Consider the following 17,733-nt stretch of genomic DNA (forward strand, 5'->3'; position numbering starts at 1 on the left):
TATTATGTATGTATACATATATTTATGTATTATGTATGTATACATATATTTATGTATTATGTATGTATACATATATTTATGTATTATGTATGTATACATATATTTATGTATTATGTATGTATACATATATTTATGTATTATGTATATTTATATATTATGTATGTCTTGTCGCGCCTTAATGTTGAATGCAATTGTTTTGCAATAGAATGCTTTTAATATTTATGAATGCTAATCGTATTTAACATAATCACACTGGAGGTATGAGCACAGAGCTCGGGCAGAATATCAACACTTACAATACAGCTTTAAGATCCGATTATTGGCATGGTATCCATACACAATATTATCTCACTGTTGAAGCAAACCATCTCCATACCTGTAGTTACATTAATGTTAGTTTATTTTTTCTAGATTCATCAAGAACCCGCATCTAGGAGAAGAATCTTTGGTGAATTATTCTAGCCATGGCATTAACTTTATTCTCTACTAGAATACTTGTCGTTGACGGAGATTATACGTCCGATTCGTATAGAAGTATTTTGGTGTCACAAATGCTTGGTGTTTGTAAAACAGAAAAAGCTCCTCTAACGTTATAATGGGACTTGGGGTGATCTTCCCTGATGTGACTACTTCATTGAGCGAGTTTTGTGGATATCTGCCACCTAGAACCTGAGAATGTGAGAGAGAGTTGACGAAAGTGCATGGCAAGCACTAGACAAGTCTAGTCCAGGGCAGGGCTGCGGGAGTAGGGAAGCTCGTGAAACTCGTCAGATGTATTTCAAAGGTAAACGTATCCCATTTCTTCCCCACACTTTCTCCCATTTAAAATTTCAGTCGAACTCTCCTCGGCCGATCAAATTATTCCTGGCAAATACAGTATTATCCCTGACAACTGTAATGTTATCCAGTACAAATAGGATTTCACTCATGGTAGATATTCATCGAGTGTATTTACTAGAGAGATGAACTTTTTCTGGGGAATGCGATTGATTGAAAGTGAACAACAAAGAGGGTGGCGTGTACTACTGTGCTTTAGTCTTTGCTGAGTGGGACGGTAGTGTTCAAACTCCTTATTTTTTGGTGATCGTTGTTTCTTCCTTTTCACAGTTTTATACCATTCTTCTCCTTGTTATTACCATTATTTTATTACCGTTATTATTATTATTATTATTATTATTATTATTATTATTATTATTATTATTATTATTATTATTATTATTATTATTATTATTATTATTATTATTATTATTGCAGGACGGGTGCAGGCGCCGAGGTTTATTGGTCCTCAGGTGGCGACGGAGAGCGTAGTGAGCGAAGGACACACCAAGATCCTGCAGTGCCAAGCTTTAGGTGAGTGATCCTGCAGTGCCAAGCTTTAGGTGAGTGATCCTGCAGTGCCAAGCTCTAGCTGAGTGATCCTGCAGTGCCAGACCCTAGGTGAGTGATCCTGGGTACATTATTCACTCCCTGGCACTCGCCCTCATACTCTGCACGCTGCACACGTTAATCACTCTTAAGTGGTACTGAGTAACGACAAATTAATGAGTAAGACGCAGGTGCTTTTAGCCAGGGCACATAACAGTTGCTACTCACGAAAACGCAATAACACGACAGAAAACAAGCCACAAAAAGGGGGAGGCTCCAACAATTACCGTGGTTTTGTTATTTAAGGTGAATAGTCAAGGACTGGGCCGGGGGGGGGGGGTGAATCCCCCTGAACCACCTCTAGGTAGTGTTAACCCCTCCTACCCTCTCATTCTGCAGTAATTTGGTGTTTATTGGTAAAAGTAACGCACATTGCGTTTTGGAGCTGAAGTTTGGCAGGACAAGGCAGGTTAGGTTAGGTAAGATTTTTCAGGAAACAGGCCAAGTGTTTCCAGACGCGGCTCTTAGTGATGTGATAACCCGCAGCTGAAGCTTTTGGTCATCTGACAGAGGCCTTCCGCTGGCTTACCGGTCCACGCCCTTAACAATTATGGACATGATTATAACCTTTCAGGACAGGGCACATGTGCACCACTTGGGTATCTGTATTGACGAAACGTTTCGCCTGCGTTACGGGCTTCATCTGTCGAATACAGCGGTGAATTGCAACTTTTCGCCAATGAAGATACCTAAGACGCCAGTCTTCAGTGCACGCTGCCCAATTTCTCACCAAACGTTTTACGTCAGTTTGTGTTTCTTCTCTCTCCTGAGTTTATCTTTCGTGGGAGTAAGCCGGTGACCGAGGTAGTGTGGTAGGCGTGTGACTGCCGGGATTGAATGTTCCAGTAACTCGGAGAAAATCCGTCTGAACATCACGAAAATAATAAGAGTTCATCTATGTTAAATAAGCTAGTTTAGGCAGCAGCTGTGTTAGGTTAAGATGAGCAAGGTTTGATAACCTTCATACACTGAATTTAGCTATAAAATAAATTTTCTTAGTTTACTCGTTTCTCTTCTCTCTCTCTCTTATAATATATATATATATATATATATATATATATATATATATATATATATATATATATATATATATATATATATATATATATATATATATATATGTGTGTGTGTGTGTGTGTGTGTGTGTGTGTGTGTCGTGCCGAATATGTAAAACTGGTCAATTAGCAAGAACTCATTTAAAATTAAATCCTTTCTAAAAATGTCTCTTATACGTTTAAAGATATATTTTTTTCATTAATGTTAATGTAAAAAAATTTTAATTTTGCACCAAAAGAATCTTAGAAAACTTACCTAACCTTATTATAACAAGAACAATTTATTTTAGCCTAACCCAACTAAATATATTTTAGATTTGTTTACAATAATTTAATACTAAAAAACACAGTGAAATATATTTTTTTCGTTAGGTTCAGAATGATTTTGGCGAAATTATTACATACACAAATTTTCGCTTGTCCTATATGGCAAGATAAGCGTTGCTATTTAAGCCAAGATCGCAAGTTCTGCCTATTCGGCACGACATATATATATATTATATATAATCTCATATACATGCATATACATATAAGATTATTTCTAGAGCAGTTGGATAGGGTAAAGGTTATACATAATATGTGGAAAATGTTTGTAAATGAACACAAACATTGTCCATACCGGAAGTTGGGCTGACCATTATATACACTCCGTTGACCAGAATTCCTCCCATGGTTACGCACCGATGGTTGACCTCAGTTTTACATCAACACACCAAGGTTCTTCTCACGTTTTTCCACTTCCATCCCCATCCCCCCCCCTCCCTTCTACCTCCTCCAGCCTTTCTTCCCACCACCTAGATTTTTTTTTTGTTTTGCCCCGAAGGGAGATATCAACGAATACAACATTGATCTTGTGACAGATGGTATGACAATACTGACCAGTTGTAGATGTTAGGAACACCCCCACCAACTAGAAACTCTTGAATTAAGTCATAAGTCATGACTTTATTAAGACTACATCCTGCATGCACAGCAGCCTAATCAAGTCTGATTATATATTACATACATATCTACATATATATAGATATATATATATATATATATATATATATATATATATATATATATATATATATATAATTGTGTGTGTGTGTTAGTTACCATTTTGTCCTAGGCACATGTCGATTAGACACTAGGTCTGTTTGTGTGTGTGTGTGTGTGTGTGTGTGTGTGTGCAGGCATCACTAGATCAATGATATAATACCAACAAGGTGAGGAACATGGCACACTTGCAACACCCGGGTATCTGTTAATAAAAATACCCAGGTGTTGCACATGTCATATTCATGTGATTAGATTGATGTGTTTATGCGAGTGTGAACGAGTGCACTCTCATGTTTGTGTTTATGCGAGTGTGATCGAGTGCACTCTCATGTTTGTGTTTATGCGAGTGTGATCGAGTGCACTCTCATGTTTGTGTTTATGCGAGTGTGAACGAGTGCACTCTCATGTTTGATTTTTACACTCCAGGAAATTACATTCTGTTATTATTTTCACATTTCTAATCATTTTACAATTTAACAAATCCTTATTGCTTGCCTCTGGCATTAATATATTTTTATTGCTGTTTGTGACGACATTAATATAAATTCATCTGAACAATAATTTTTAAGCGTGATTCAAGAGGATTTCAGAGTTTAATGTCACTATGACACTATGGCAGAATGTATGTCATTATGTGTGTGTGTGTGTGTGTGTGTGTGTGTGTGTGTGTGTGTGTGTGGTGCCGAATAGGTAAAACTTGTTATTTTGGCTTAAATAGCAATGCTCTTCTTGCCGAATAAGGCAAGCGAAAACTTGTGTATGCAATAATTTCGAAAATCATTCTGAACCTAACGAAAAAAAAATTTTTCATTGTGTTTGTTTATTATTAAATTATTGTAAACTTATCTAAAATATATTTAGTTGGGTTAGGCTAAATTAAATTGCGCTTGTTATAATAAGGTTAGGTAAGTTTTCGAAGATTCTTTTGGTGCAAAATTATTATTTTTTACATTAATATAAATGAAAAAAAAAATATGTTTAAAGGTATGAGAATTTTTTTTAGGAAGGACTTAATTTTAAATGACTTCTTGCTAATTGACCAGTTTTTCTTCCTCGGCACGAGAGAGAGAGAGAGAGAGACAGACAGGCAGGCAGACAGACACAGTCGGACAATCAGACACACACACACACACACACACACACACACACACACACACACACACACACACACACACACACACACACACACACACACACAGGCTGAGGACAGAAGGTGGGGAACTCACAAGAAACGATCAGGAGGTATGTGAGGAGCTAAACAGGAGATTTAAGGAAGTTTTTACAATAGAGACAGGAAGGGCTCTGGGAAGACAGCACAGAGGGGAATATACCCTCAAGTGTTGAATGACATACGAACAACGGAGGAGGTGTAGAAGCTGCTAAGTGACCTTGTATTACAACCCAGGAGTCCAAATGGCCTGTTATCCTGGGTGTAAAGGGAGCAAAATAAACACAGCAGAAAACTTTTGACTTATATTATCCTTCACCAATTTAGAACAGAAGTATGTACACTATATACACTATGTACAGCAATAGGTATTAGTGCACTCCACGGTAAGCAAGGCAGGATAGAAGCCACTAGAGAGCAGACCGTGCTTCAACCAGCTCTAGAATGGGAATGACAAGGGCAGACAGGAGAGTAGTACCCACATAACCTCTGCGATTGCCAAAACCATCTTCTCATTGGCTGGAACCTGGGTACTGGTTAAACGACGGGGCCCCATCGTCAACCCTCAGTCACCTGGTTCGCTGGCTACGTACTCTTTGCATGCCACACCTTGACACCTCAAAGGCAATGGGACCGGGCATCTCTCTGTGGGTCCTTAGAGAAGGAGCAGAGATGCTGTGCATGCCCCTAACCACAATCTTCAATACATCCCTTGAAACTGGGCAACTACCCGAGATACGGAAGACGGCAAATGTAGTCCCTATTTTTAAGAAAGGAGACAGAAACGAGGCACTAAACTACAGACCAGTGTCTCTGACATGTATAGTATGCAAAATCATGGAGAAGATCATCAGGAGGAGAGTGGTGGAGCACCTGGAACAGAAGATTATAAATGTCAGCTAGCATGGATTCATGGAAGGCAAATCCTGTGTCACAAACCTTCTGGAGTTTTATGAGAGTAACAGAAGTAAGACACGAGAGAGAGGGGTGGGTGGATTGCATTTTCCTGGACTGCAGGAAGGCCTTCGACACAGTTCCTCACAAGAGATTAGTGCAGAAGTTGGAGGATCAGGCGAGTATAACAGGAAGGGCACTGCAATGAATCAGAATACATGACAGGGAGGCAACAACGAGTCATGGTACATGAAGAGGTATCACAGTGGGCGCCTGTGACGAGCGGGATCCCACAGGGGTCAGTTCTAGGACCAGTGCTATTTTTGATATATGTGAATGACATGATGGAAGGGATAGACTCTGAAGTGTCCCTATTCGCAGATGATGTGAAGTTGAGAAGAATTAAATCAGATGAGGATAAGGCAGGACTACAAAGAGACCTGGGCAGACTGGACACGTGGTCCAGAAACTGGCTTCTCGAATTCAACCCTGCCAAATGCAAAGTCATGAAGATTGGGGAAGGGCAAAGAAGACCGCAGACAAAGTATAGGTTAGGTGGACAAAGGCTGCAAACCTCACTCAAGGAGAAAGATCTTGAGGTGACCATAACACCGAGCACGTCTCCGGAGGCACACATCAACCAGATAGCTGCTGCAGCATATGGGCGCCTGGCAAACCTGAGAATAGCGTTCCAATACCTTAGTAAGGAATCGTTCAAGACACTGTACTCTTTAGGCCCATATTGGAGTATGCAGCACCAGTTTGGAACCCACACCTGGTCAAGAAGTTAAAGTACAAAGGTTTGTAACAAGGCTAGTTCCAGAGCTCAGGGGAATGTCCTACGGTGAAAGGTTGAGGGAAATCAGACTGACGACACTGGAGGACAGAAGGGTCATGGGAGACATGATAACGACATACAAGATACTGCGTGGAATAGATAAGGTGGACAGAGACAGGATGTTCCAGAGAGGGGACACAGAAACAAGGGGACACAGTTGGAAGGTAAAGACTCAGACGAGTCACAGGGATGTTAGGAAGTATTTCTTCAGTCATAGAGTAGTCAGGAAGTGGAATAGCCTAGCAAGTGACGTAGTGGAGGCAGGAACCATACATAGCTTTAAGACGAGGTATGATAAAGCTCATGGAGCAGGGAGAGAGAGGACCTAGTAGCGTTCAGTGAAGAGGCGGGGCCAGGAGCTGAGTCTCGACCCCTGCAACCACAATTAGGTGAGTACTCATACTATAGGGAGGTATCACCTCTGGAACTGTGCTGGGGACCCTCATCCTCAGAGAAAACAATACACTTACTGTACTCTGCATGATGGCCCTAGTCTTAATAAAGTCATGACTTAAGACTTGAGAATTTCTAGTTGGTGTTGTTGTTCCTAACATCTACAACTGATCAGTATTGTCATACCATTTGTTATTATACCAGGCAGAATAGCCGACGTACCACTGATAGTATCAACTCCATCTTTTGCTGTACCCTGGGAATACAAAAAAACTGAATTTGTGAAACGTGTAGTAATCGCGAACAAGCGATACAAGATGCAAAACAACCACAGGTAAAGTTGAACGATAGCTCTAGGCCTGAACGAATCCACCTGGGTTCCTACTGCTACAACATTGCAAGCTCCTGAAGATGTGCTGATTGCAACACGAAAGGCCTAGAGCTATCATTTAACTTCCCCCCCCTGGTTGTTTTGGGCACTGATAACCGTGTGTAGGTCCTTCAGTGGGTAGTATGTGGAACCACCACGAGCTACTGGAGTGTGCTCTTCCATTCCATTTTCATGGCTGTGAGCGTTGACCTACGTAGTTTAAGTTCTCCCTGAATGTTGGTGGAAAATGTTAGGCTGTTGCAAGTAGATAGCACTTGAACGATCCCCTGAGTACTGGTGGAGGATCCTGGGATCACGTGTGGGGTCATGTAGGGGATGAGGCGTAGCAGTAGTAGTAGTAATAGTAGTAGTAGTAGTAGCAGCAGCTTTCTTGTCCTCTCCTTTTAACCATAAATATTTTGGCACTTTTAAAAACTGTCAAATTGGGGACTGTTGAAGGCAGTAGTACTCTGGCTGTACTGCTTTTAGTCGCGCGCATCGGCTGTCAGTTTCCTGTTCGCGACCGATTTTCTATTTTTTTTCTATTGCCCATCATCCCTCTCACCTATCTTTTTGCCATCATGTCTCTCCCTCTTCCCCATCATCTCGCCTATCATCTTCTCTATCTCCCCATCATCATTCATTCTCTCTCTCTCTCTCTCTCTCTCTCTCTCTCTCTCTCTCTCTCTCTCTCTCTCTCTCTCTCTCTCTCTCTCTCTCTCTCTCTCTCTCTCTCTCTCTCTCTCTCTCTCTCTCACACACCCACGCACCTTTTGACCTCATTCGACATTATAATTAGCACTTGTATTAAAAACTCATTTATTTGTTAATTTAAGTGTTAAGTATGTATATAGAAGAGGTTTGAGGGTGCGGCAGATACCCAGGTAAGGCAGCGCCAGGGGTGATTTAAACGCACCATTCAATAGTGATCTGAAAATGTATCGAATTGCTGCTAGCCTAGACTTGGAAAGTACTTGTAACTGGGTTACACAGTTAACTGGGAAGGTTGTAGTTTAATAATAATAATATTTATTTCTACAAGTATATGTACAACGTATACAGACCTAGCTGACATCTATGAAATACTGTATAGAAAGCCCCTTGTTATACAAAGCATTTCGGACAAATTAGGTTAATTTTGTCCCTAGGATGCGGCTCACACCAGTCAGCTAACACCCGGGTATCTATTTACTACTAGGTGAACAGGGGCAACAGGTATCTTAAGGAAACACGTCCTAATGTTTCCACTGGTACCGGGATAATGTATAATGTATACAAGAACGTTTTCCTCATTAGAACTCTTGTATTTTAGGGGCCCCAGGAAGAGTCTGGTCATTATGAGTGAGTGAGTGCAAGCATTGTGAGCTGGTTTACAGGCGTGCTCGCGCGTGTGCGAGTTTGGGGTATTCACCGTGTTTGTTAGCGAAGGTAGAGTCTCAGCTCCTGGTCCCTCCTCCTGAACTACTTTGAAGGGCATCACTGATTTCTGGCCACGTAGGCCTCAGTCTTATCCAAGAGATTCTACTGTTCAGTCTACTTGAGATGAAAGAAATGCGTACTTAACATCGTCATGACTCGTCTGTCTTGGGTTTCTACCTGTGTTCCCTGGATTCTGGTCCACTTAATCTGACAGTCTGATCCTCTCCGTCCTATCAGTTCCTCTTAAGATCTTGTATTTCGTAACTACCTACGTCTTCCTTGACTTTCTCTCCGCCGAGGTTGTCAGGTTCAGCCTCACCTTACAGTGCATTCATCTCAGGAGAGTTGTGTTTGTGATTGACTATGCAGATGTTCCTGTGTAACCCATTAGATTTAGATTTTGCCTCCTAAACCACTGATTTATTGTGCACTTCACATATATCATGTGGAAGATAGTGCAAGAGTATTTGCATACACAGAAGGCTTAGGAAGCAGGCACAAAAAGCGTTAACTGGAGTACATCTGGATATGTATGTGGGTAAGTATATGGGTATGTTGGTCAGCGGGCCACCAGCAGCAACAGCCTGGTTGACCAAGTAATCATTAGACAAACCTGGCCCATAGACTGACTCTGGAAGTGGAAAAACTCGGAACTCATCAAACGTAATAAAAGAAAATATAGGATATTTGCTTAAAATATCTGATATCTGATTTTAATTAATAAGTTATCTCGACATAGATTATTATACTTTCTGTATTCTTCAGTATTTAAGAAAGTGACTGACTACATACTTTGCAGATATAGTTTGATCATCGTCTGGTGCAAATCAGCGTGTGTTGAAGCATGTACATAGTTCGAATCCCCGTGACTGTGGGCCTGCGGGCTGCTAGTACAAACAGACTGGGTGACCATTTGGTTAACAGGATAGTCTGGCCTCTCAGGCCGGTATGAATGGGCAGAAAAACTCGCGGTAGTGTCACAGGTATAGAACTGTGCTACCACGGGCATTTTTGTGGTGCAGTAGCGAGGGAAGTGAACAAAGGCACTACTATAGCAGTGGACGGGAGGTGGGGGGAGAGGAAGGGGGTGATACATTACATCCTCTCGTTACCTCCTCCGGTCAGGTGGCTTCCATCCCGTCACCACCACAGTTACTCCCATCTAGTTTTTATTTACTCCATTCATCCGTGACGATAAATTCCAGTTACTACGTCACGTAAGAATAAACAAATAAAAAAAAGGAGATCAGAGTACAAGACAAACTCAAATCACTTAATAGAATGTAAGTCAAATGTGAGAGACCTGGAAGCTGTAATAATAGAAGATCTCGGGTTCACGGAGCACTGCGAGAAAAATGAGTGGGATGACAAGAATTTTCGGAACATGAGATATTAAGCCAGTGATGATACTCCTCAGTCCACTCGTTGCCTCTAGGTTATAATACTGTTGTGTACTAACGGCTACCTTCAAGGCAGGCGAAATTGATGAGCCGAAGAATGTATAGAGAACTTTCACAGTTCGCATAAACTCAATCAAGCACCTAAATTACTGGGAGCACTTGAAGTCCCTGGAACGTAGGCGAGAAAAATACATCATAATCTACACCTAAAAGATAATGAAGGGATTGGTTCCAAACCTGCACACAAAATAACTATATATGAAAACAAGAGACTTGGCAGACGGTGCAGGATACCTCCAATGAAAAGCAAGGGAGCGATTACTACTGAGAGAGAACTCGACAAATATTAAGGGACCATGACTCAACACCGTTTCTTCATGCATGAGGGGGATTACCAACAGACCCTTAGTTGTCTTCAAGAGGGAACTGGACACATTCCTTAAAACAGTTCCTGATCAACCGGGTTGTGGTGCATACGATGGACTGGGCAGCAGATACCAACAGTGTGATTGATCAGGCCAGCAACCAGGAGGCCTATTTTGGGACCGGGCCGCAGGGGCGGTGACCTCTGGAAGCGACTCGGGTAAACTCCAGAAGGTCGTGACTGCAGGTAGAAAATCACCACCACTGATAGGCAGATAATGGCAGAAGATAAGTGGGGATAAAAATACTGGTAGCAGAGGAATCGTTTAAAGCAGCGTTTCATCCAAGGGCGAAACATTGTAGTTAAAGGATTCTTTGCAACCAGTGTGTTTATCATCACCAACCATCACAAACACACGGCACTTTAATTTCTGCTTTCATCCCGAGCAGTATGTACGTGGGTGTCAGCTGACTGTTGTGGGTCTCCTCCTGGGGAATGACTAGATGCTGCAACATCTGCGAGATTTGCTTCCTCAAAATGAGCTAATCACTCGCTCTAATGTGAGAGCCAATGAAGGTAACTGTTCAGTCAATGCCAGTGGATGTTGCCGCAAGGCACACGTAGACGTAGACCTATCACTGTCACCAGTGGCCATCACCACCACCTATCATTACTACCACCCGTCATTACCATTCTCCAATAACATGTTTCCTCAGGTATGGGCTCCATACTGGTTCTGCGTACTCTAGAATGGGCCTGACATATGTTGTATACAGCGCCCGGAATGACTTGAGATTCGTGATCACGCGCAGATTTGCCAGGCAAACATTAGCTATAGAGGTGTGTGTGTGTGTGTACTCAATTTGGTTGCAGGGGTCGATTCATAGCTCTTGGCCCCACCTCTTCACTAGCCGCTACTGGGTCACTCTCCCTACACCATGAGCTTTATCATACCTCTGCTTAAAGCTATGAATGGATCCTGCTTCCACTATATTGCTTCCCAAACTATTCCACTTCCTGACTACTCTGTGACTGAAGAAATACTTCCTAATATCCCTGTGATTCATCTGTGTCTTCAGTTTCCAACTGTGTCCCCTTGTTGCTTTGTCCCATCTCTGGAACATTCTGTCTTTGTCCACCTTGCCAATTCCTCTCAGTATTTTATATGTCTTTATCATGTCCCCTATCTCTCCTATCCTCCAGTGTAGTCAGGTCGATTTCCCTTAACCTCTCTTGTTGCAAATCTTTGCACTTTCTCTACGTTCTTGGCTAGATGTGGGTTCCAAACTGGTGCCGCATACTCCAATATGGGCCTAATGTACACGGTGTACAGGGTCCTGAACGATTCCTTATTAAGATGGCAGAATGCTGTTCTTAAGTTTGCTAGGCGCCCATATGCTGCAGCAGTTATTTGGTTAATGTGTGCCTCAGGAGATGTGCCTGGTGTTATACTCACCCCAAGATCTTTTTCCTTGAGTGAGGTTTGAAGTATCTGGCCCCCTATCCTGTACTCCGTTTGCGGTATGCATGTTCAAGCACTAATTGAAATTTTGGTCCCAACACTTTGTAAATTGAAGACCATTTGCTTACAGGTTACAATTAAAACTATACCATTATTACCGTGTTGTTCATATTTGAACAGTTGAGTGAGATCTTTGCATTTTTAAGTGAATTTTACCAAGAAATAAATTATATACTTTGTGGATAGTTATAGTTGAAATTATCAATAATTCATTTAAACTTTGCAGATGGCTCTTTGTACTTAATTTGTTATTATATGTAATTTCTAATATAATTTTATATCATAGCCCATGAAACATATTTTATAAGTTATAAATGGTGAAGAATGATCTGAGATACGATAACAGCCTGTAAAGCTGATTTGCGTAAAAAAAACAAAAACTGACTAATGCAATTTTCAGGTCCGTGATTAATGTGTGTGAATATCAGACAGTGCTGCCAAGTATGGCTAAATTAATATCTGTGTTTATTGTTTTATTTCGTTGGCAGTTGTTTTGTAGATTATAGATTATTGTAATTTATCATTGTTTTCAACATTGCTTTGCGACTTAAGGTTGAAATGTTATCTTGTTGGCAGGTTACCCACAGCCAGAGTACAGATGGATGAGAGATGGAGAGCCGCTGGGGGAGTTCTCCAGTGAGACCTTCTACAAGATCCCCTCCGTCAGTAGAGACGATGCTGGAGACTACCGCTGTGTGGCACGCAACTCTGCTGGTGCTATATTCTCAGCCAAAACCTCATTCTCAGTGGCGTGTAAGTATGCTCACAGTAATAATATATTTCTACAAGTACGTACATGTACAAGGTTACAGGCCTAGCTGACATCAATGACATACTACTATATAAAAAGCCCCTTGTTATGCAGAGCATTTTGGGCAAATTAGCTCAGTTTTGTCCCAGGATGCGACCTGCACCAGTTGACCCTCACCCAGGTACCCATTTTACTGATGGGTGAACGGGACAACAGGTGTAAGGAAACACGCCCAGTGTTTCCACCCTTGCCGGGAATCAAACCACAGACATTCAGCATGTGAAGCGAGAGCTTTGCCTACCAGGCTACTCTCCACCCTAAGAAGTCACAAGTCCAGACCTAGAGTAATAGTGTATATTTTCACAGACGTCACGATTTCACTTATTCCTGGATGAGCGAACTTACTGGATTACGCAGCAGTATGAGGCACAAGAGCATGGAATATGAGTTACGAGGAAAGGCTAAAGGATGGAAGGACAAAGGAAGACGTGACGACAACATAGAAAATACTCAGAGGAATTGATAGGGCAGGCAAGGACAGGTTCTTTGAGAGGCGGGAAATGGGTACTCGGGGGGGCACATCTAGATGCTAAAGAAACAGACGAGTCAGAGCGATATCTGGAATAATTTCTACACTCTCAGGGTGGTCGGGTAGTGGAATAACCTCAGTGCAGTGGTGAAGGCCAACTCTCTACAAAGTTTAAAATAATTAGTAATATATGGCCCACGAGACTAGGAGAATGAATCTGGTAAGTGACGTGTTGAGAGGTGGGGCCAGGAGCTAAGATTAGACCCCCTGCAACCACATACAGGTGAACATATACACACACACGTTCATATTTTTATGGCACCTCTGTGTGTGTGTGTGTGTGTGTGTGTGTGTGTGTGTACTCACCTATTTGTGGTTGCAGGGGTCGAGTCCTAGCTCCTGGCTCCTGGCTCCTGTGTGTGTGTGTGTGTGTGTGTGTGTGTGTGTGTGTGTGTGTGTGTGTGTGTGTCTGGGTCTGGGTCTGGGTCTGGGTCTGTCTGTCTGTCTGTCTGTCTGTGTCTGTCTTTGTCTCTCTGTCTGCCTGCCTGTCTCTGTCTCATGGACCACCATTAATATCTTCTGTCTTGTCTCACTTGTCTCAGAGAATTTCTCTTCCTATCTTCTGCTGTCTTGCAACAGTGAATAGCTTCTGACGATGCACAAGAATGCAAAAGATCCAGAGCTAAAGATTTTCATCTCCATGTGGGTTGTTCTGCATTATTAAGATCGCTTGTTTGCAATTGTATTGTATATTTATATTTTTATTTTATACAGTACACTACTGTATATGAATTATTTGAAAACTTTTTAAGTTCCATCAAATTTAAGGTATATTGTTAGAACAAAGGGGGATTTATTGAAGAGGGAACTTGTGAATTTTTTTGTAGAATGTAACAGATTTGCTTGGCTGTGGTAGATCTGCAGGCTTGTTTGTTCTAAGCAGCAATAGCCTGACTGATCAAGCAGCTTCAGGGAAGCTTGATTCTTGGCCAGGTAATGAGAGCAGTAAAATAGCTCAAAACTAGCTAGAGATAAGTTTAAACATACTTGACTTTGTACAACATGTTAGTGTAAATATGCTTAGTTGTTTGTAGTGCAAAGGGAGGGAAATTTTAAACTAATTTCCTTCATGTGTCAACAGATATGAGTGGATACAACAATACCGAAAATACAGTGATGACGGTACAAGCTGGGGAAGCAGCTGTTCTCTCTCTGCCTCCTCTGGAGTCCTATCCTCCACCCTCTGTCACATGGTTGGCTGATGACAACTCCTTACTCTATGGCATCAAGTATGCCACCACAGACCCTGATAACCAGTTCATTATTTTGGCAACCCAACCCACTGATATGAAGACCTACAGGTGATAAATGCATTTGATGATGTGTTCAGCATGTTATATTGCAAGTCAAAACAGAATTATTTACTACAATTTTCCTTTGCTCTCGAATACTATAAAAAAATTTTTTGTGTGAAAAATGAATGTCTTGAATAGATTGCTTTGTATATATAGTATGTATAATATTAAATTTGTGTGTTGTGTCAATAAGAACCTTTGAGAGCTATACAGCAATTATCTTATTTCTTTTAGTGCTCGTATCACCAACACTCAGCTTGGAGTAGAAGAAGTCAGTGGAGGTATTACTCTCATAGTTGAGGGTGAAGAAGGAAGAAATGAGGAGATTCCACCTTCAATTATTGTACCACCTCTCAACACAACTATTATCAAGGACTCCAGTATTGCACACTTGCAGTGTATTGCAAATGCCAGGTTTGTGCCTCCATTGTTGCATGGTGATGCTTTTGTAATACTGTATATTGAGATTAATCACACTTGGTTAATATTGCAAATTTTATTTGCTGGGATATTGTTAAATTGTCTTGTATTACAGTGGATAGACATATTTTAATGAGATGGCAGAAATACAGCCTCTCTTCCCTTAATGACGGAGTTACGTTCTTAAGATTACATCGGTAAACAAATTCATCGCTAAGTGAGGAGCATGTTATAATGGTAGTGAGTTTGTGTCAATCATCTTTGATATTGTTTTAATGTCACCTATGCACCATTTATAACATTTCTGGTATATTTTTAAATGTTTATACAGTAGTTTACTGTATATTGTAATAAACAGAATAGAGGAAATCAGCTCTAATATACATTGTTAGGTATGCATACTGGTCAGAGAGCCCGTCATAAGTCTGAGTCGTTGGTAAATGACTACGTCGCTAAGTGAGGAGAAGCTGTATACTGAACTGTTCTCCATAAAGAGTGATATACCAATGTAAAAAATTGTACTCATAATTTTTAATGAATAGGGTTTAGCTAAACCTTGATTTAATGGACCCTAATTTAACAGATTTTGAATTTGATAAAATCTGTGGACATCATTTGGAAATGGGCAAAAATCCAGAATAGTCCATAATTGTTACTGTCCATTAGGTTAACCGATTTCATATTTAGTGGACAAAGTACATTCATTACAGTACAGAATTGGCCATTATTATGATAATAAAAAACCGTCTCATCATGCAGATTTAATGAACAGTTGGCATTAACATAACATTTTACCCCAAGAGCCCTTTAAATCAAGGTTTCACTATTATATTGCAGCATGTTGCTCATTTTTCTTTTAATTTTCAGACCACTATATCAGTTAGAAACTCTTTGGTTCAAGGATGATATACCTATAGAACAATCAGGTGTTGTGTTCTCCTTCAATGGCTTATGGAATCGCACTCTTAGCCTCCTCCAGGCTGACCTACATTATGCTGGTGTTTACAAATGCCAGGTTCGTCTGCGCACAAGTATTGATGAGCCAATTCAAGCTGCTGCCCAAGTTGTTATTTATGGTAAATCTTTACTTTGTTTGAGTGTTACTGTGCTTCTTTTCATTATATTTATGAATAATGCTCGAGAGGATATAAATTTAACTCATCCTTGGATTCAGATTTCACTGTGTCCTAAGGGATGCAATAATATGTAATTACTTATTCGAGTTTGCAGGAGGTGACTGCCAGTTTTTCATAATGCCTCTTGATTGAGCTCTGTCGTATCGTACTGATGAGCCCCTGTAGAGTGTCTGCTTGGAGGTGTCATTAATCTGCTCACTCCACCGTTTTTACCACTCATACACTGAAATGTTCTTGTTGCATCTCTGGTAAAGAGCATATCCTTGTCTACCCTGTTCATGCTCATTAGTACATTTCGTATATCGTGATTGTGTTCTCTTTTTCTTATTCAAAATGTGCTCACTGGGAAATCCAGTGAGCATATTTTGAACTAAATCCTATAGTTGGTTTATAATTTAAGTGTCTTGTACCAAATAAAAAGAAAATAGACTTCCAGCTGTTTTTTAAAACTTGCTTTATACAACTGCTTTTTGGTGTTAATTTTCATAACTTCTATCCCTTTGAATGTATTCCAGTATATCAGTTGTTTTATTGATCAGAGTATATGCAAGCCCTTGTATCATATTGAAGAAACTAATCAGAGTTTCACTTAGCATGTCATGTACTGTACCTACAACCAGTTCAACCCATCGATATAATTTCGTCTCAAACATTACATGATGATGTGTACATTTTCTTCTTGTTTCTTGGATTTTAGCCTTAAAATCACGTGACTTTTGGTTGTAGTGTGTCTTTTGTTTTTGTATGTTGTACTAGTACCATCCAACTTAGGACCGACCGGTCTTAAGTCAAAATGGACAAACCTTAGAAAATTGCTGACATACTGGGTAGGACATAATGTCAAATTTTTGCTATATGAAGTACCTACATAGCATCGTATGTTACTTTTTACTAAATATTTTACTACTGTATATCAACATCACAGTTATTATAATGATTTTATTTTATTAATTTTTATTTTTGTATTTCATTTTTTTAATTTACTTTTTATGCTTTTAGTACTGTATTTTATACTGTAAGGTTTAGGAGAAACACTGTTTACAACACAAACAGTTGTTTATTTCCGAGAATATTTGCGTACAAAACAATGTCTTTGAATTCACTTCGAATGTAAGAAACTGAAAACATTCATATGTAAACTGTGTAAATCAAAATTACATAAATTTAAAAAATAGAAAAAAAGGAAACTCTAGGAAATTTCTTTGTGATAATTGTGGACTTGTACACAAATAACCCGCACATAAAAGAGAGAAGCTTACGACGACGTTTCGGTCCGACTTGGACCATTTACAAGTCGGACCAAAATGTCATCGTAAGCTTCTCTCTTTTATGTGCAGGTTATTTGTGTATCGTTCCAGTGACGGTATTGTGCCTTTTTTTGTTATTTATAATTGTCGACTTGATAGGGGCTAAAGATTTCACTGCTTCTCTGATGTGCTCTTTATCTTTAAGTATTGTTGGCACTGTTGAATGGGAGAGCTGAAGCTCATGAGAAATGCTGTTGACATTTTTTCCATCCTCATACTGTTTAATTACTTTCATCTTTTGGTCGAGAGTAAGAGCCTTTCTTGCCTTCCTGCCACAAACTCCAGTGCAAGATTCAGACTTCCTCTTAGGGGCCATGGAGAAATTTACTGTCCAGGTATTACT

General features: G+C 40.3%; 1 protein-coding gene across 14 annotated transcripts in view; it reads left to right on the top strand.

The window, feature by feature from the left end:
- sdk (sidekick cell adhesion molecule) overlaps nucleotides 1-17,733 on the top strand; it is a 372,281-nt gene that overhangs the window by 294,632 nt on the left and 59,916 nt on the right. For all 14 annotated transcript variants that reach the window (XM_070086151.1, XM_070086153.1, XM_070086156.1 and 11 more), the window contains exons 2-6: nucleotides 1,255-1,350; nucleotides 12,469-12,645; nucleotides 14,314-14,533; nucleotides 14,762-14,941; nucleotides 15,815-16,023. In XM_070086151.1, coding sequence (XP_069942252.1) covers nucleotides 1,255-1,350; nucleotides 12,469-12,645; nucleotides 14,314-14,533; nucleotides 14,762-14,941; nucleotides 15,815-16,023 — 882 coding nt within the window. The remainder of the gene's footprint in view (nucleotides 1-1,254; nucleotides 1,351-12,468; nucleotides 12,646-14,313; nucleotides 14,534-14,761; nucleotides 14,942-15,814; nucleotides 16,024-17,733) is intronic.

This window comes from Cherax quadricarinatus, chromosome 18 (assembly GCF_038502225.1).
Source record: "Cherax quadricarinatus isolate ZL_2023a chromosome 18, ASM3850222v1, whole genome shotgun sequence".
Lineage (NCBI taxonomy): Eukaryota > Metazoa > Arthropoda > Malacostraca > Decapoda > Parastacidae > Cherax > Cherax quadricarinatus.